At 39.6% G+C, this 21,887-nt stretch overlaps 1 protein-coding gene across 1 annotated transcript in view; it reads right to left on the minus strand.

The window, feature by feature from the left end:
• The window catches only part of MAST4 (microtubule associated serine/threonine kinase family member 4), a 269,856-nt gene that overhangs the window by 238,612 nt on the left and 9,357 nt on the right, over nucleotides 1-21,887 (minus strand). Inside the window, exon 2 of the mRNA XM_069880703.1 lies at nucleotides 3,038-3,154. Within this exon, the coding sequence (XP_069736804.1) occupies nucleotides 3,038-3,088 (51 nt within the window). The 5' untranslated portion in view covers nucleotides 3,089-3,154. The remainder of the gene's footprint in view (nucleotides 1-3,037; nucleotides 3,155-21,887) is intronic.

A 21,887-nucleotide genomic window follows, 5' to 3' on the forward strand; every position in this document is an offset into this window, starting at 1 on the left:
TTTGTACTGTGACTTCTAAAGAAGTAAAACGGTAAGCAATAAGTTTTTAAATGTGCCTCTGTTAACAAGTGTAACTGTGCAGCCAAGAACTGCTGCCCTGTTAAACCAACAGGCAGACAAGAACCAGCCAGAGGTACTCCAAGAAACCGCTGAGCAATGAACACAACCACTTAATGCCAACAGTTCAAAGCACATAGTGCATCTGCATAAGCACATCCTCAAACAGCAATTGACAACCATTTTCCTATATTTTTGCATGTCATGTTCTTAAGATCCCTACAGTTCTTTCAGCTTTCCTGCGTTCAAGCAAGGTTGTTACTCACCCCAGCCACCAGCATGATCACGTGAACTACAGTCAGCATTGTAAGTTCTCAATTTTATTCCAAATCTTACACCACTCGTCATTTATCAAAAACACTGATGAAAAGACATCCTACTTTGGCAGCTGCCAGCTTTTGTTTCAGACATACACCAGCCTTCATTGCAGAGCTGAGTGCTAAAAGGCAAAATGGTGAACATACATCTGGTATCAATTGATTTTTATTTTTTTTTTAACTTCTGTATTTTAAATCGAAGTCCACTGGGTAACAGAGGCTGCAATCCCAGCTGTGCTGGGCAATGCACCACCTCAGCTGAGATCACAGAAGTCCATGGCAAATAGGCAAAAAAGGATGTTGGTAGCAAAACGTCTGCTAACCTCCAACACTTAGAATTCTGCCCTCAACTGTAAAAGGTGTGAACTTCTACTCTTTGCAAGGAAAGTGTCCTTCAGGCAAGAAAACGCACATCCAGACTCTGTGGGAAAGGCAGATAGGAAAACCCGAGACCCAGGCATATGCATTATCTTCTCACCAGCCACACAACCTTAAAGCATCAATCCATCATCAGTACCTGCAGCTGTCATTACAGTTTCTCAGAAATTCTGTAAGTTAACACTGCACACCACACCACTGCATACCACGCCATTTGGTACTAGGTGACAATGTGAGACAAAATTGCCTTTCCCTAGCTATTCATAAAAAACATACAATAAATCCATAGTAAAAAGACAAGTAGCAGAGGCAAAGCAGGCAGGGTTTGCTCTACAGAGGAAGACACGGTTAATCCCTTGCAGGGAACAGCAAGTGCACAAAAATAACTTGGTTTCCCAGAGAGACTTGGAAGCAGTCATGTTAAGCTGAAGCGTTATGAGCATGCCACACCATGAGAATTACCAACCACAGAGGAAGCCAAATACAAGGCCAGTCCAGCCAGGCACCAGAGGCAACCAAAGCAGCCACCAGCAGTCCTGGCAAACATCCACTGCAGAGTGACAGAAGGAACCGGACAGTGTCTGGGCAGGAGGCACAGCATGAAATCATGCTTGGCTAACGCCTAGCTCAGGCACAGAAAAAAATCCTCTGTGCTCACATGTATTTCATAAAAATACTTCCCTTGATTAGTAGGAGAAAGGGAAACACAGCCTTCCTCCATATCAAGTAAAAACATTTTTTAATTAGATAAAATATTGGAATGTCTAAGTTCACAACTTCAAATTGGTTTCATTATCTTCAGCAGCAAGTATCCTGCACGGAGATTCTGCTTCCTCCCTCACTTCCTTTGAGAAACATTCATCACCTTCTACTTAAAGCAAGAGGAAACTGTTGAATACTTAGAATACATCCTTTCTAATTATGTTTTTAGTTCAGCTCAGACACAATATACAGGAACACACCAGTTACTCACATCCCAACAGGCAGTATTGACACAGAGAGATCATGCTATTAGAGCAGTTTTTAGTAAATAAATAAACACAGCAATTGATTTGATTAAGAACCCAAAATCTGATTCTTTCACAATTTGGATTAGATTTATTTTCTAGAAATTGCCAGCCTGCATTTACCAGTCTATTTGTGATTGATTTTTTTGTTGTTTTTGCTAAGACAACTTTGCACCATTCAAGTACCAGCTTTAAAGATTTTTATTCCTTACATGACCAGGTTGAACAAAGGAAATGTTCAGTCTTCAACAAAAGATGCATTCAAGAAAGCCCTGTCTTCTCTGTTACACAGCAGGTAAGGTAGTGTCATTTTCTCATACTTTAATTAACAATTACACCAAAAAAAAGCTGCCAAACCAAACTTCTTCATAAAAAAATAAATACAGATTTGTCAAGTAAAGTATCTGTCTCCCATTAACGGAAATAGCAAGCTTGTTTACGGTACTAAATTAACAATAAAGTAACTGCAATATATTCTCGTGAAATAAGTCTTACAGAGATTGCCCAAACTACTTTTGCCTAGGTAAGGGCCCAGCTATGCACGTTCACTGGTGCACTCTGCAGAAGCAGAGACAAAGGGCGTGCAAAATCCTTCATCAAATCCTCGGACAAGCACCCGAAACTGTCGGCCAAACGCAAAAGTTAAGGATCCCATGCTGCAGTCTTCAGGACACGGCCTCAGCTGCTAAACAGGAAAAGGAAATACAGAATACGCCTACAGGGCAATCCCTGAGAAGGTACAGGGCCCCAAAGGGTCCATCAATCTTGTCTTCAACACAGGGGATTTATGTTACTATCCCATCTCTTGGTTAAATTGAAAGTTTTTAAATAAATATTGCAGTTCAGAAAGTCTAGAACTTTTCTCAGAAAGCTGCATGCAAGACACCCATTTCACGCTTACTGGTCAGAAAAAAAATCCCCTTCCCCATGTTATTTATGAAAACAGAGAACTGTTTCAGCTCCATCACATATATTTCAAATAACAACAATTTAGAACAATTATGGGTCTTCTACGCAGACACAGAACACAAAATTGAATGAAACTGGTAAAGGAGAAGAGGAAAGAGACAGAACAGAGTCAATGTAGTGCCCTCAGGAGGAGGGCCACACTCTATAACTGCATCAACATCAAACTGAACTTTGGCAATTCAATTCAAGAAGCTTCATTTGACTTTCAGACTACATGCATCCTCCTGCACAAGAGAAAAATGTCAGTTATCTTTGGATTACAATCAAAGAGAGTCAGAGGTCATATTATGTTAGACAGTAAAAACTCACTCTGTTGGAGAGTTTTGAACTTGGAAGAGAAGGGAAATAAAATGAAAGCATGACCGCTCCACAGGAGACTGCTCCCACTTTTTCAATTCCAAAATCCACAATGTGATTTCTGGAGTTCTGAAGAATGGGAAAAAAAGGATATCTTTTGAGGGTAAATTCTTTAAAGTTCCATATCTAAGTTTTTGAAATGATTCTGCATTCAGCTATGATCAGCACTTACATTTTCTGAGAATGGAATTTGTGCAGAATAATTTCTACCATCAATCACATCCCAAATTTAGGAGGGATTGGGAGTTACAGTATTTGCTCTTTACAGTACTCATCTATGATAGTATTTTTAAAATGGACTTTGCAATTTTCACTTCAACTGCAAAATCCCAGAAAATCTTGTAACTATTGTTTTGTATAGGTACATAAATATCCTTTAAGGCCAGAAAATGACACATACATGTATGAATGTTTATCATTTTCTAGCATGAATCACTGCTTTACAGAACTGCAAATAGTCTCCTCAGAACCCTACTCTGTCATCATATACAGATTATACACTGGACAGATGGAGAAAACCCTAAATATATGCAGCATGTTTTTTCAGTTCCAGTAACTTAACAGCCATTGTGCCTTCTAGGTAAAAAACAGATTAATATTTTCACCTAGCATAATAATCATCCTGTGATTTCATCTTCCTACAGAAATTCTGTATCCTGCATTACTTACGTCAAGTGCTTCTTGTAAGGTAGTTAGCTCTGCTGAAAATCAAAAAGGTTACATTTAACTGCTCCTCAAGTATATACTGAACAGTATGTGACCACCTGTTGTGCCCAACTAAGCATCACAGAAATAGTTGTGCTTGGCTGAATATGAAGGTACAATTTGGAGTAATTTTTTGCTAGCTATATTAAAACATGATGGCTTTAGACATCTATGCAATCAATCACTAAGGAAAAAAAATATGGCCAGTGCTGAAATAAGAGGCGATAACAAAAGAAATTGATGAGGCATAGGAGCCCATAAAATGCAAGTTGCTTAAAGAAAGCTGAACAAGTTCAGACTAAAGACAGATATTCCAAAATTGCTCTTTGAAATAAAAACAGCCTAAGAGAAGAAAATGGTGATCCAAGGAAGAAGAAGAAATACTACTTTACTGCACTACTTCAGCACCTCTTAACATTAAAATGTGCCTGCTGGCTATAGCAGTGTCTTAATTACACAAAATAATGTCCAATCACCAATCCTTTTGTAAAGGATTTCCAAGCTTTCTGAAATTCTAGTAGCAACTAAACCAAATGTATAACAAGTTCATGCACCGCAGTATCACCTGGGTGATATACCAGGCCACTGGGGTGGTATATTTGCAATTGGAATGCGGAAGCAATCTCATTTACTACTTATTCCTTAAGCTAAACAGGCACTTAAGCATATGTTTACAATTCTTTTGCAAGTTCCAATTTTTCTCCAGTCTAGACAGCTTGGGAAATACATAGAAATACCTCTAGCTGCATGTCTTTGTTTCATTCTCTCTCTCAGTACTGAAGTTTTCTTCAGCATTTAGATTTTAAGAGCCTCAAAACTCTCTCATCCTCCTTCTCTCCTTTTCCATTACAGCACAATATACCAGTTCAATGTTCTCGCTTTTCAGCTTTGTTCTCTTCCCTTCCCCACCCAGAACTGCAGTACAAGACCTACTCTTCGTTCATCATCATCTGCCTACCACTCCAGAGAAGTATCCCAAGAAATACCTACAGGGCTGCTCACCTTCACTACATCAGGAATTGAGACAGGCAGTCCATTTCCTCGTTCTGCTCATGTGAAGTTCAGCTACCTGCCAGTACTAGCTCTGCGCCTTAAGTCATCTGTAAGCAGCTCTCCAAATCACTCCTTAGCTGTGTTTGCACTCCCATGCAACACGTTTCTGAAAAGAATACATTTAGCTTCCCCTTCTTTTCACATGATTAATTCAATTACTCAATTAATAATCATTGCTTGGTTCAGAGTTCTGTCACATCAGAAAAATGGCAAGAGAAAACACAGCCACATCGTCGTACATAGTAAGTCATCTAAATACACAGAAGATGAACATTAACCATTTTACTACTACTCCTTCCAAAGGACAGACAAACCTTCATTTTTATTTATCTGAACAGCCAAACACGGCAAATCATTTATCTGGTATACTCGAAAAGATCGTAGCAACAACTCAGATGTTACACAGCTGGTAACCAAATAATACCTAAAGTGAACATGCAGTTCTGTAAACAACACCATGCTAGAACATCATACAGATAGACAAGAGCAGGTAATTCCTAAGAACCAGCACCCCATGTTCACCTAGAACAAGTCCTGCTTTTGCAGACTGTTTAAAAATAAAATAAATAAAAGGCTGAAATATTTAAACACAGAATAACTGACATTCATATTAGTCCTGAAAAGTTTTAAAAGGTTCAAACAGAAAGAACTGCTTCACCACACAAATACAGTGGATACACTGAGAGAAGTCATCCTAAAGGAACACTTTCTATTTCCCATATTTAATACTGGATATGGACTGCTACTATTCAACTATGCACAGTTACCAAACATAAACTAAACCAGTAAGAGAAAACACTGCTGGGAAGATAAGGTCAAAGCACCTCCAACATTTTCATGTTCTATATTAATACTTACGTCAAACTTAAGCCGCTGAATCTAAGCTTTACCTTCGTGAAGCTACAGGCAATAAAGCTAACAGGGTCAGCCCAGACCTACCTCCTAACAAGTAGTAACACCATCATGCTTCCTTCAAGTACCTTGTGAAAACAAGGCCTTCTCTCTTCTACTGGGTAATACAGCGCTGGGAGCTTCTGCTCTACCAACACGCACACTAAACCACGCTTGCCACACCATTTTATACATTTGTTCTCATGCATATTCATTTAGTTTCATGACTACTGCAACCATCTTCGAGAATGTCCCTTCCCTTTAGTGCACCCGGACCCTCCCGGACTGCCCAGGGACTCTCAAGAGCTCCTGCCCGAAGCTCCGCGAACACAGACCCCCCCCACATCCCCACACACCAGTCTGCAAAATCCAATACAGCTAAACCCCGCAAAAATGTTAAACTGCAAATTTTGTCAAACACTTAAACTTGAAGATAAACATTCATAACTTCACAACTGCCACCATTTCCTGTCATGTTGACACGAATCTCCTTAATATCCATTCTCACAGTGACATTCAAAACAGCTGCTCCACTCAGTGTCTCTGGACATGGATCAGAATCCACTGCTTGCCTTTTCACAGTGTTAACTTATTATCTTTATCAATATGGCAACCACTATCTTATTCTTACAGATTAAGTCGGCAAAACAATTTGATCAGAATTTCTAGATGTAGTTGATCTCCCCTGAGCAAATCTGAATAACAATTCCAGTAAAATCTGCACTGGAAACTTAAGAATCAAAGCAGGACCTTCTCCAGTTCCAGTTCACAAGTATCTGTTTAAAGAATCATTAAGTAATAAATAGACTAAAAGAACGTACTACAAACTTAATTCTCCATGCCTTCTTTAACAAGTCTATCCGAGACAGATAATCAAAATCTCTTTCATTACCAGTCAGGCAGAATTAATTTAAAAAGGAAAATGCAAACATTTTCAGGACTTATATTCTTTCTAATGTCAGAAAATAATTTGCATTGATAATGCGAACCACTATCTCTGGCTTTATTCCACCTTGAGCATGATGGGAGAGATCACACTGCAGTGAACTATCTGTTCCTTCTCCCATATCCCATCTTCCATGCACGAGGCAAACACTGACTAGCAAGAAAGAACTGTAAGTAAAATTCATTTTACAAAGGCAACTTCCCTTCACCACAATGTGCTTAAGAAGAATATTAAATTTTAATGAGTTTTGGTTTTCTTCATTAGGTGGTGCTATAGACAAGACACCAATTGCCCTGAAAATGCCCTGAATACCAGCATAAAGTTACATTTTACCACTGCCTTAAGAAAATTCATATAAAACACCTCTATAATTAAAACATTTTGACTGTGCAAAACAATCTACTTAATTACAAATCTGAGAAGCTAGTTCACAAAATGCATTTTGCTCCAGTCTTGATGATGGCAACGGAAGCTACCTGGAGTCTGCTTACACAGTCTGTCTGTGGCAACAAGTAGATAACCCAGTGAATGTCCTGATACCAGTTTTCTCACTAGCTCCACCAGACTTGTTTCTACGTGGATTTTTCACAGAATGAAGAGACAAACACAACCGAATGTTTGGTTTCCTGACATAATTTTAATTTTGTCTAGAGCAAGGAAGTAATAGCATCAGAAACCCCATGTTGGCAGTAACAATAACTGCCAATCACTGGCCTCTACAACCTTATCCTTATTCTTGGAATTAAGTAAGACAGATCTTTTTTTTTTTCCAAGAGTTACATGAAATGAATAACTTCTATCCATGAATGCCTTCAGCTAAATTACTAGGAGTTAGAGACAAGAAATCAGGTACAGTATGAAATTCAGTTTCATTCACAACGTCTACAAAGCTTTATCACTAGATTACATTTCTATTTTGGTACAATCCCTTGATCTCATCCACTTAGCCTGAAAGCAGAACATTTGATTAAAAAGGATGATAACTGAATTGAATTGTATAACAGAGAACTAAAGATGCCTGAAAGTTAACAGAGCTAGGAGAAGTTTTATTTTTAAGTTTGCATCAACAAGATTCTACATACCATTCAGCTTTTTAAAGAATTTAACAGCAAAAGTTCTTTGACCTTTCCCAAGTTACTCAGTACTTCCAGTGCTACTAGAAACTAGGAATTGCAGGTGCCTAGGTAAGAGACGCAGTACACTACTAAAACATCGCCATGATAATATGTCTAGCCTTGCACCATAATTATTATCAGAAAAAATAATTACTCCTGAAGTGAAACCATTCTGCCTGTTAATTTTATATATAAGCCTTTAAGCTGCATGCACAACCTAGTTGTGTAGGAGGTATGAGACATGTTCATAAATCGAGTCAGCTTGAGAGAAGGAATATATTTATAAATGTTACTCAGGGTTGAGGGGGTTAATAAAATACAAATTACCTTCAAAACAGGGCATTATCAGGTTATATAAATGAAATCTTTTGAGCAACTCCAATTATTTAGTACTGAGCAACCATGTACCAACGTGACAAAAAAAAAAAAAGGAGTAGCAGAAACATTCCTAAGCTTTGTCATACAGAGGGTGTGGTGTGTGCTTACCATGCACATACAAAATTTCACAAAACCAAAATTAATCCACACACACGTATTGGCAGAGGTAAACTACAGACGATTAGTTAATAAACCTCAGCTTTGAGTCACTGAAGATTTGGAGGTACAGCTTCTGAATGTATATCTGGAAAGAGCACAACAAAGCAACAGCACCGGTGCTGCAAAGTGACAATTCACAACCCTTGGTCCTTCTCCAATGACCACACTATGCTGTGCTCTGACTTAACACCACACCCTCAGAGCAACAAATAGTACCACTTCTGCAGAAGCAGGATTTCTTTACTTTTCGCATTATCAGAAAATGCTCTCGTGGTATTTCTCACTTTCAAAGTGACCAAAGACTACTCTCCTAGTGGCAGAGAAACTCATGACCTCAGCCCTGCCAGGCCATCCAGTCTTTTTGACAAGCTTCCAGTCACTGATTAACCTGACAGGAAAGTTTTTAACATGTTAAACCAAGAATGAACGTCATAATTAAAGGATCGTATTCAAGGCTTGCCCAAAACGCTTCTCAATACCAGAATATGTGACGTACCTTTCTTACTGGCATAGTCAACACTCTAATAGATGTTGCACACACCTAACAGCTACAAACACAGACAGGACACAGTCACATCCCCTTCTCCTAGCACAGGGAAATGGCTCCATGGACAAAAGAACAGCCAGGATTTCACTCTCTTGTCTGAACCAAGCAAAGCGATGCAGAACCAGACCTGTCACAACCATAGCAAGCACAACCACATGCTTAGCTACTGCATGACCAGAGGTATATCAGATGCTTTGTGGAAGAAGAGAGTCTCTCCGGAATCAGAAAGCAATATTTATTAACAGTATTATTAAGAGTCTGCTGCTACAAACATCTCAGTTTCATTTCTCAATAGAACGTCAGTTTGGGAAAAGGCTCCAGGACAGAACAAGGAGGCTTCGTCAGTGCTACAGGACCTATACAAAAGCTAGGAGTTAGCATAATTCCTTCTTCATTTAGTCCACTGCAATTCAACGACTACTGCAGCACTCCTTTCATTAAGAATATTCAAGATTCAACATCAAAATTCCTAACAAAAATTCCACAAGCACACAGTATGCACTCCTTTAAGAGGGCATCTTCTAGCAAAGTCAGCCAACCAAAAATCTTGTATTTCAAGATTTCCAAAGTTGGGTGGGAATTCATGTGTATGAATTCTGGATTTAAGAAATCTTTAAATCTTACCACCTCACTGTCAAATGTCTTTGTTGAAGACAACAGAGATTACAATGCCAGCTGATTCTTTCATGAATTATGCCTGCCATCAGAGTGAGTCTTCTGATGTTTTTATTCTTTGACTAAAAATCCCAATGACTGCACATTTGGATTTTCTGGATATGAGACAGAAGGACTGTTGAGCTAAACAGAGGTCCAGTGTTATGACAATTCAGTAATCAAGTGTTATAGAGTACATCACCTGCTGTTTTCTAGAACTTTGTGACACACCTCCTAAGCACAATGCAGCAGACTAATTTCTCCATCTCCTGCCACTGCTGTAATTATTTTCCCCCAAATATGACATGCTATCCTCAGGCACAGGAATAGTTTTTTTCCTGATCTGGGATTCTGTAAACAAGATGGAGTGAATTAAAGTGCATAGTGGTATGCAAAGACTAGTCAATTAATATAAATACTATTTATTACTGTTGATTACTTAAAAAACTCTTTTTAAAAGGACTACAACATCTTAGAAGAAACATAAAACACCATGTTGTATTTTGATACAAGTATGCATTCATTTGGAAAAAGATGCATACAAACAGGAAGACATATTTATAGAGTAATTCATAAAATCATTCCGGCTCAGCATTATGACAAGAAATTACATGCACTAATAAGTACTAGGCTTACTTCCAAGAGCAACATCTTTCCATGGAAGAGGAACATTCCATTCAACCAGTGTAATCCCAAGCATAACCAAGCCAGTGGAAACTGGAAAGATCTAATAGCTCCACAAGTTTCACTCACCTCTTCCCACCTCCTCATTGAAAACAAGGGAGGAAGAGATGGATGGTTACGCACTGTCAGTAACGGCCACTTGAACCACCAAGAGTGCAGCATCACATCAGCTAGATCACCAAGCACAGGCCAGTTTGAAGAACAGTTCAGAACAAAATGAAGTTCAAGAGTAAGACACACACTAAAAGAACAGCTTCAGGTGTTAAATACACTTGAGACAGTCTATATGAAACATGTACAGCAAATTATAATTGATGTAAGCATCAGTGTGAATCACGTGAGTATTATGCTAACAGAGTCAGATACTCCTAATTACTTTAACAACTCACGCAAGTGTGTTAATGGAATATCCTAGAAGTACCTAAATAGCAATGATGAGACTATCCCAAGAGCAGTGTTTTAAATGTAGAATTCATAATAGATGAGACTGCAAGCCCTGTAAAACTTAAAGTAAAAGAAGTAGTTTAGACTGAAATATTTCACTACGTGAGAACCCAGGTTTTTTTGAAAGTGGAAGTAAAATAAGCCATCTTAAATGACCTTCTAAAAGCCATCTAAAAAGTGCTGTAATCAAGTGCCAATAGATTTTTAGTACAATAACTCATAGGGTATGCGAGACAATACATCTCAATTATGAAGACCCAAGCTAAACATCTGGTGTTATAAATTCAGTTGTGGGGAGAATCAAATAAAATTGGACTACATAAATCTAAAGCCAAGAAGTCTGAGTCTATTTTCCATTTACACTGCCAGATCATCAGCAAAGACAACACAGATTAAAACCTGTACAAGTTTTACTTTCTGCAACTAACTTTTTACATGTGATTCTTCAAAAACTGGAAGAAAAAGAACCAACAACCAAACCAAACTCTTACATGACCCGCAAATAGAGTTGCAAGTAAATTATTTGACCAGCATTCAACTCTATCTTATTAATAACATAAAATTATGTAAGTGAAAAGCTACCTTATCTATTACCTAGGCACATTATTCTTGATCTCTCCCTGTAAGGTTTCTGACCCAGCGTTTCCTTGCAGCATAATATATAAGCATTCACTGTAATTTTCTCTATTCTTATGGTTTAACCATGTTTTCTCCTAGATAGTGTTCAAGAGGATAAAATTTTAAGTCTCCTGTTCACATCTACTGCTCAATTAGAAAGTGAGAGGTTTCTACTATATTTGGAACGATTAATTTTTTAGGGAAATGGAATGCCTCGATTTAAAATAGCCCCAAGCTTGTTAAGATGGAGCTGCAGCTTGCTAGAACTTCAAATGTTGAGTATTTCAGTATATTTACAAACAGATTACAGGAAGATGCATGTAACATTTAACTGCCAGTGACCAGGCCAGTGAAGCGGAGATGTCTGGAATACTGTGGGTTAAAGAAAAGTGAGTAGAAGTCACCAAGACATATACGCTACATTACTTTGCAAAAATTAGGGTGTTCTGGCATTTCTTCTGCTTGTTCCTCGATAGTCAGTCTTACCATGCTGAAGTGTTAATAGATTTCTTAACAGTATCATTGTTTTTCTAATTGTCTTCTTTCTCAAGCACCCAATAATTAGAATAACAAGTAAACATAATGATTATTAACAAATCATTATCAAAAGTAGGAAAAAAAAATCACAACATATATCCACATGCTACTTACTTCACACCAGGGAAACAATCTCCTAATCTAGCTTTGAATACATACAGCTTTCTATTTGTGGATTTGGCTTTGTTTTATATAAAACATACACCAAGCATTTTTCCTAACATCAAATATCAGGCATGAGTGCAAAACATTTTATCATCAATTCTAACACTGTAATAGCTAACAAATCATTAAGAGCTCATATGCTATGAAAGAGAAACAGGATAACTGATTTAGCTTTTGACATTAATCAACAAGAAGGGGAGCTCATTTGTGTGGCTGCACCATTAGAATTATCCATGTTTTTTCCTAACTGAATAAGATAAATGTGTTAACAAAGTGGTCATGACATTTCTGACGTCATGTGTTGCTGCACAGAGACCAACAAAGCACAAGCTTCAACTTGTCACACCTAGAGAAGCCAATTTTCAAGTGCTGCAGCTCAAAATTTGCACATCTTAAAAATATAGTTTAAATACCTGCTGTTAACATGAACTCCCAGACCTCCCATCTTTATTCATACAGTGTAATCCATCACACAGGCAACCCAGTTCCTTTTGGTCACACTTCCTGCAGGATTATTCCAGATATATCATAGACTCTGGACCAAATAATTCCTCAGTGGCTAAATCCTCCCCAAAAACATACATCATCTTTTCCAAGCAACTTATCCTCAAGTGAAGAATCTAGCAAACTCTTCATCAAGTTCTACCTTTTTAGCAATACAATATACAATAGCATAATATTGCAAGGGGGGGGAAAAATGCTTAGTTTCTTGCATCTGTGGAAATTCAAGGTTTAAACAGATAATTAAAAGTGCAAGGCTGAAGTCTTGCTGATGCCTGCTCTTCGGGCTTTAAAAGAAGAGTATTTTAATGCTGTCACTGTTGTGTTTGAGAAACCTGCCACTAGTAGCATACCTCAAAACACTTCAGCTTCAGAATTATTTACTTCAAAAAAAAAGCGCACAGAGCTGTATCTTCCCCCTGCCAGTGACTTAATGATCAAACAAATTGCTGGTAGGCAGATGCAATATGACAAGTACAATGGCTTAGAATATTTAATAGCAATCTAACGTACTATATCATCAAAACAGATACAGAAAAATAAGAACAGCAAGTCATACGATTTTCTATTGCATTCTAATTAAGCTAGACAAATAAAGACAATAACAAAAAAAAATTATTTTGCTAGCATTTGTCTAGAAAAATCCTGATTACTGGATTCTAGCCATGCTTTCTTGACCCTCCTCTCCCTCAATATAAAAGGAAAGTAATTATGGCTTAAAAAATCTTGTCAGCATAAATTGCTTCCCAGGGCCACGTGGGACCAAGTCTCTTCAGCAGCCACATCTATGCATGTTTACGGTTTTTCAGTTTAAAACCCTTACAGCATTTGAAAATCAGATTCTCCTCCACTGATCCAATACTAGCCTAATGCCTGTACTTGCATAATCTGTCTGTACTTGATCTAAAGCATGCAGTCAAGATGCTCCCATCCAGACCTGAAATCCCTGCATCTCAAATGTTACCAAGTGTGAATGAAATTTCTGATCATGGTACCTCTAATGAGCTAGAAGCCTACAAGTTGAACACAAATCTGCTCCTGTATCTGTTGCACACTGTGATGAACAACACCAGTAGGAGGCTACATGTAATATATGCTCTCCTCATTTGGAAAGCTATCCTGGAAGTCTGTGGGAAGCAGGCCTGGGTTCCTGCAACTTTATCACATACTGCCTTAACACACGTGCAGGGTAACTGAATATCCAGAAGAGACTTTACCACCTCTAAGGCTATAATTCCTGGTCACAGCTTGAACACGCTGGGCTATCACCACTACTGTCAGCAGGTGCACTAATGACACACTAAAAACACGCCATCCATAGTTCAGCTATACAGGAGTACAGTGGTTCTACCAGGATACACAGTGCAAAATCTTAAAATGAGAGTGGGATGCTATGCAAAGACTAATCATATTTCCAAGCTCTGGGATTTTCACGTGCATTTAGTGCCCTTCAAAAGCTGAACTTAAATTTCCAAGCAGCATTTGTAACAGGTTTGCTGTAAAGACAGGAGGGATTAAAGAAATTCTTTGCTTTTTCACTTTTCTGAACATATCTATGCTGTCCAACCTGGGAACATAGTGCCATCTTCAATTTTCTTGTCAATCAGTATCTCACTAAGGGGCAGACAATCTAAACCCCAATGTCTCAGATAAAGTGCCCCAATTATTGAGACAAATGTACAACACTGCAATTTGGCTCAGGTCTCTCTTGGGTAATTACAGGGTAGGAACCTGTCCCAAGCCTTTTTAACTTCCAATGTTGATTTGTTTTAAGAATTCTTATCTACGGTGAAGCAAGAGACAACCTTGCACACTGCACCAGAAGCAGATGTATTAGGAATACCACCATTCCATTAGCTAGCTGTGCATATGAATACAAATGAAGCTGTTCCACTATGTGGTTTGTGAAAAGACGTGAGCACTAGGTACAGAACAGACAGCAGTAGGTTGCACAAAAAGCAGTTTGGCCCTATTATGAAGTTTGCACACTCATCATTTGTTAGAAGAACAACAATACTGGAACATGCATTCCACACACAGCCATACAGTACCCTACATTGGGCAAGTACAACCATCCTAAACACATACAGTGACACGCATACTGGGCATGTCATATCTGAATTAATCTTTACTGAATAAAGACAACTAGAAGAGTAAACAACTAACATATCAGGGCAGGCAGAGAACAGACATACAAAGAACAGCAAAAGCTCAGTCAATAAGCATCAACATACCTCCTGAAATGGGGAGTCTAAATTTGGCAAGATAATCAACCCAAGAACTCTTATTTTAAAAGCTGCCTTCCCCCTCCACGCTTTCTTTTACAGGTACTCTCTTTGCAGTGCAAAAGAGAAGTTCTCAGAAAAATCCTCAGTTCAGCTGTTGGTCTTGAGGCCACTGTACTCATGCACAGTAGACAATCCTTGCAAGAGAATCCTAGGAATTCCTGCAGTTAGGTCATATAAAATGGACAGATTTTTCCCTGTTCCCTTTTTAATTCTCGCAGTCAAAAACCAGTGACAACAGTAAATAATCGTCAAGTAACAAAAATCCAAAATAGCATCAGTACCACAGCACTGGCACCAGAGTACTGGTCCTTAGCAGTAGTGTAGGCTCTTCAGTAAGTTCCTACAGAAGCAGCCAGTATGTCACTATTTGGGGCCAGCGTAATACCATTTATGCAGTGGACTTTGAGTGCATATGCCTTTTCACCACACATCATTCTTACTCTCCAAAATTCTAAGTCCTAACAGTAATAAGACAGCTGCTCCATCTGGTAGATTAAAAAATCCGGATGGTGCATTAGAATCATAGAATCACTAAGTTGGAAGGAACCACTGGATCATTGAGTCCAACCATTCCCATTAGTCACTAAACCATGCCCCTCAGCACTTCATCCACCTGTGCCTTAAACACCTCCTTGGGCAGCCTGTTCCAGTGCCCAATGACCCTTTCCATGAAAATTTTTTTCCTGATGTCCAGCCTGAACCTCCCCTGGCAGAGCTCGAGTCTATTCCCTCTCGTCCTGTCACCTGTCATTTGGGAGAAGAGGCCAGCTCCCTCATCTCCACAACCTCCTTTTAGGTAGTTGTAGAGAGCAATAAGGTCTCCCCTCAGCCTCCTCTTCTCAAGGCTAAACAACCCCAGTTCCCTCTGCTGCCCCTCGTAAGACTTGTTCTCCAGCCCCTTCACCAGCTTTGTTGCTCTTCTCTGGACTCACTCCAGAGCCTCAACATCCCTCTTGTGGTGAGGGGCCCAGAACTGAACACGGTGTTCAAGGAGCGGTCTCACCAGGGCCAAGTACAGAGGGAGAATAACCTCCCTGGACCTGCTGGTCACACCGTTTCTGAAGCAAGCCAAGATGCCATTGGCCTTCTTGGCCACCTGGGCACACTGCTGGCTCATGTTCAGTCAGCTGTCAACCAGCACCCCCAGGTCCAGATCAGTATCAACCAACCTTTCCTCAGGAGGCTTCCTCAGCTGCATTAAGAAAAATACTTACCAGCTGTCAGCAAATTTTGATCAGTAGTTTTCTATGTTGCCCTATGCCCTATTTTCAGTGAAAGCGTAACTAGTCAGAGGAGAAACATAGCAGCATAGACTTCAATACATCTGCTGTTACTAAGTACTAAAACTTGACTTATATTCAAAATCCATCACCCTCTTGTAGCACAATGAATACAGATAATCAATGCATTCCTCCACGGTTTACACACCAGAAAAACACTGCTAGACAGAAAGGAGTTTTGATCCAGACTGTGAGACTACAGGAAAACAAACAAGGTCTCACTAGAATGTAATGCCACTGTGGAAAGACATATGCATGTCAGCTCTTTAGTATATAAAACAACCAATACCGAGATGTTACATCAATCCACATCCTGGGAAGTAATTATACAGTGCACAAGATAGCACCAAATAGTAACAAAACAAAAAAAAAAACCAACCACCCAAACCCCCCCAAAAAAATCAAACTCCACAGCCCTCTTCAGACTTCCATGCTTTGTTTTTTTCAGGTCACCACTACACCCACATAGATACACAGCTTTAAACAGCTTGAAAGGAAAATGTCTGCTAACTCCAATGTTTATTCTACTCAAAGAATGATTCTCTGAGCAGGTACATAAGAACTCACTATTGATAGTGCAAATAAAGTACCAGTGTTCCTAGGAAATCATTAAATTAAGCCAACACAAATAAGCCAACTGTTTTTTTTCCTCTGTTTTTAACTAGTCTGGTTACCTCTTACTTTACTTGGAAAACCTCTTCACCTGTACAATATCTTTTAAACAAAGACATCTGACTTCAGCATCAAACTGGACACACCTCTGGAACAGAAGCCTCATTGTAAGAATTTTATTGCTCGGAAATGACCTTACGTAATTCTTACAAAGAAGCATGCATTAGTGGCTGAACCAAGGCAAGAACCACCATCCACAGAAGCAAAAAGCAGCAACAACTAGTTTCGGGAAAATAAACTGAAAAATACAGAGGAGAAAAAAAAAAAGCCATCTCTACAAAACCACTTCTGTACAGTCTCAAAGCTATACTAGGGCCATAAGACAGCCGATAAATCAGCCAAGCTCATAAGCACTCAAAGCTGAAGCCAGGCACACACAGAGTAACAACGTGAAAGCAGCAAGTTACAACTCCAGGTTCATGGCCACATATATTCATCGTGCCACGACTGAGCCATCAGACTGGACAACCTCAGGCCAGTGTGCTGCACAGCACTCCTTGTAATCTCACCATCAGTCCCACGTTGTGAGTGCCTTAGCTTACCAGTAAAATATCCTTTCAAACTCCCCCCTGCTCTTGTGCAGACAACTTCTTTTATAGTCAACAGAACAATGGAAAAAGCAATAGGTTTCTTGTGCTTTTCCTGAGAGTACACCTGATGGGGAAAAAAAAATACCTTAGCTGAATTAGTTCCAGAATTTTCAATATTCCATATAAAGTAACAGCTTGATTCCAGTCCCCACACAACTCAAATCCTAAACTCATACACAACTATTCATTAAAGAGCCCGAGTGATTTAACGTGACCAAAAGGTTTTAAAAACTTGGCAAAGAAGACTCATTAACCCAGTCTTAGAACAGACAAACCCTCAACTTTTACCTTAAATGCTAAACACATTGGAAAGAAGTCTTAATTAATGCTATGTTCTGCTATCATACACTCCTACTCTAAAGATACTCGTAACATCCACCTTTGACAAATTCCACATTTTTACAAAAATATTTCTTTAAAGAAAAGGGCAAACTATAAACACTGATTTGATTTTTAAAGACTTTTCAAGTGACTTCATTTACTAGCCTAATCTTGTCCCAACAAGACAGAATAGAGAAAGAAGTTATACCTCTACTTAGATGAACAGAAGGGCAGCAGTGACAAGGCAGTAATAACTGGGAAAGTAGATTGTACCACATAAATTAAAAGAAAGCTTAAAAAAATTGGATTAAGTATTCCACCTTATCCGTAGATTTGTCTTCTCCCTAAATAAAATCAGCCGTACCTCTCCACCCAGTAAACCCACTTTAGAGATGCATACTGCTGAAACGTAACTCTCTGTATTATGAAATTGGTATTGATGTTACTGTTTATATTAACCGGTTTTCAAATGACAGATTTTTCTTTTTTATGAGATGACAACTGACAGACATACATACCCTGTAGTGCTACAGGGATAGCTGTTAAAGCTCCAAACCCACTTACACTTAGCTCTACAGACCTCAGCAGCAAGAGTTCCCACTTCCCTACGTATGTTTAGGGACTTCAGGGGGAAAAAAGCTAGACTAACATTTTATGCATAACACAAGTAACTTTCTAAATATACTGTTGCATAAAGAAATCATGCACAGCTCTTCCCCAATGGAGAACTGACATGATTGCACACCTATTGCAAGTAACCAAACACATACAGACCCACTCCATATTGCAATGGAAAAGCTGAACTATTTGGAAACCCGACATCAATGGCCACTTCCAACAGCTCCACAGACAAGACAATGTCTCATTTCACCATTACTCTTCATAAGATACACAATTTCAGGCAATTTCCTTTAGAAAGTTTTTGTCATACATTATACACATAAATTAAGGACTGTGGTGGCCTCGGCCACCGACCCGCCCAGCCTCTCTTACTCCCCCTCCTCAGCAGGACAGGGGACAAAATAAGACGGAAAATCTCATGGGTCAAGATAAAGACAGGAAGATCCCTTATCAATTACCATCACAGGCAAAGCAGGCTCAACCTGGATAAAATTAATTTATTTGCCAATTAAAATTGGTTAGTGAGAAAAGATTAATGACAACCACTCCTCTTTCTCCTTTCTCTTCTCCCAAGCTCAACTTCTCTCCTTCATTCCCTCCTCTACCTCCTCCCTCCTGAGCATCACAGGTGGATAGGGAATCGATGCTGGAGTCAGACCGCAACAGCTCCTCTCTGCTACTCCATCCTCCTCACGCTTTCCCCCTGCTCCACAGTCTGGGCCCTTCCTACAGGGCGCAGTCCTTCACAAACTGCTCCAGCATGGATCTCCTCCCTACACTGCAGCCCTTCAGGATAAACCTGCTGCAGCATGGACTCTCCATGGACCGCAGCTTCCTTCAGCAAACATCCAACTGCTGTGGCGCAGGGTCCTTCACAAGCTGCAGAGTGTATATTCACTCCAGTGCGGTCTCTACCACAGACTGCAGGGTGGATATCTGTTCCATTGTGGTCTCCTCCAGAGGAACCTCTGCTTTGGTGCCTGGAACACCTTCTCTCCCTCTTGCATTGCTACAGGCTAGAAGTCTGGCTGGAAAGGTGCCTGGAGGAGAGGGACCTGGGGCTGTTGATTGACAGCGACTGAATATGAGCCAGCAGTGTGCCCAAGCGGCCAAGAAGGCCAATGGCATCTTGGCTTGGATCATAAATGGCGTGACCAGCAGGTCCAGGGAGGTTATTCTCCCTCTGTACTCGGCACTGGTGAGACCGCTCCTCGAATCCTGTGTTCAGTTCTGGGCCCCTCACCACAAGAAGGATGTTGAGGCTCTGGAGTGAGTCCAAAGAAGAGCAACAAAGAACTTGACTTCTTTTGACAACTTCAGGCAGATTCACTGAGGCCTGAAAAACACCACCATTACATCTACGTGTAGCCAAGAGCCAAGTAATAATGACTTGACTCAGCAGTGTTATCTACATCCAACGGTGCGTTTGCCTCATGATGGTTTACATGGGGGTACATTTTATTTCTGCACATCCACATCAAAACGCTTAAAGGATAATCACCACTAGGTAACAGCACTTGAGCAATGCATGTCGAGTACAATACAGTAAAACTGACAATAGTTTTGATAATATAAAAGCTCTCCAAGTGCTTTAGTGGTTAGTTGTGCAGGGCTGCGCTACAACTCCAAACACCCAAGAGCTGCACTGAAGTGATCAGCAACTTATAGGGCAGCTCTCTGAGACTTCAGAAGGCCTTTTGCCACATCACATGCAAATGCAGTCTCCAGAATTATTTCAAATGCTGTATCTGTATTAACAACCTTTGAAGTTAAATTACTCCACACCTTTACTTATATTATTTGATCTTTAAAAATTGCATTCATTTTTCTTCATAAAAATCTTGCAGGAAGAGTCATAACTGCCCTAATATTAAAGGAGATTAATACAGCTACATATTTTTATGTACAAGTTTGTTAATAAACACCCAACATCGAAAACAAATTCATGAAGCTTTTTCTGAAGGTTTCCGGCATATAAGTATTCCTAACCCACTGAAGACCAAATATTTCCTACATATATGTAGTAAAACTGCATGGTTTCACCGGAGCCCTTAAACCTTGGGACCTATCTCAACATATAGAGCAAACAAGCACCTATTGTTATAAGAATGTCTTCTGTCCACAGGTTTATTTAAGCAGCTTAACTGGCTTTCTTTGGATGCTATCTGAACAAGTACAGACACTGCACATTTATCAGTATCAAACTTCAGGAGGCATCTGTCAGCAGTACCAACAGAGACAAAACCAGGCCAAGCCAGTCTACTTGTTCATATCCCCTAAAGTATAGGGAAGGCTACATATTTTTTCCATGTTTATTTATGTACACATAACATCTTTTAGGGATTAAAATAATGTGCAATGGTCTTGCTTTGTCTCCTAGGAGACAGGCAAATCTGTTTAGAAGTGACTATACCTAAACGTAGGGATGAAGCTGCCAAGAAGCAATTGTATGTAGGAAGAAAGTTCCTATTCCAAAAAATTAAGGCAGACAGAAATCACAGCCTTAGACAGGCAAGATATCTAGGAGCTGGATTACTAAACTTGAATCCAAACAGAAAGGATTAACACACCAACCACCTCTTAATTCTCTCATGAAAGCACATTACCTCAACAATAATCAATGAGGACGGAGGGATTAACAACTAATGAAAAAACACCACACCCAGGCAGAAATTTCAACTGAAACGGTTTTATGTTTACAGTATAACCAAAGCTGCAACTGCAGGTCTTGCAGAAACACTCAGCTTAAGCTCATCCAGAAAAAAACTGTTCATTAATCAACAACTGCACAAAGCTCAACACGTACTACAAAAACCTGGCCAGGCACCAACCAAGAACTTCAGATAGATAAACTGGGCTGATCTGGGGGCAACACCATCGGTGCCCATGCCAGCAAGGTTCTCACCACCCTTCTGACAAGTCCTGAAGCATACCCAGCTCCCCTAGAACCAGCAGTGTACAGGGTCATCACCCCTTAGGATCGAACCAGAGCTGGTCTGAGGTCAGTCATCATATACACAAACACATACACCCCACAGGAACACATAATATAAACACTGTCCTCAACAACAGCCATTTCAACCCACAGATCCATACCCCTTGCACTGTGCTACTGGCTTATGCACGTGAGGCTCCTTCTACTGCCTCATTCATTTTGTAGGAACAAGATTTCTGTGAGAACTCTTTATTCTTATCAGGCTCATGATCAGGCAATTGCAGGATCCTTTTTCTGAAAGTTTTAGTGTCTAGGTAACTTTTCTGCAACACAATCTATTAAGGCTCCCATATGGAGAGAATTAAAAGAAAGGCATTAATGCAATTACAGGTAGATCACTGCATTAAAGCTATTAGTTTATAACAACAGCGGGGGGGGGATTATTCTAAAGAAATTCAAAAAGCATGCAATATTTCAGTAAGTGCAGCTAGCTACTGGTGAGACAGTAGCACACTCTTTACTTTGAAAAATGTTCCCAATTCATCCTGGATCAGAGCCCAGATCCTCAAAGATGTTTACTTTGCCAATTTAAATCCTGTCTTTGTTTTTCAGTGACACATCTATAACAATATATTCACATATGTCATCTGCAGTTTCTGCAATTTACTTTTTTCTTAATTTAATTACCATGCCAAACA

Source organism: Phaenicophaeus curvirostris, chromosome Z (genome assembly GCF_032191515.1).
Source record: "Phaenicophaeus curvirostris isolate KB17595 chromosome Z, BPBGC_Pcur_1.0, whole genome shotgun sequence".
Taxonomy (NCBI): Eukaryota; Metazoa; Chordata; class Aves; order Cuculiformes; family Cuculidae; genus Phaenicophaeus; species Phaenicophaeus curvirostris.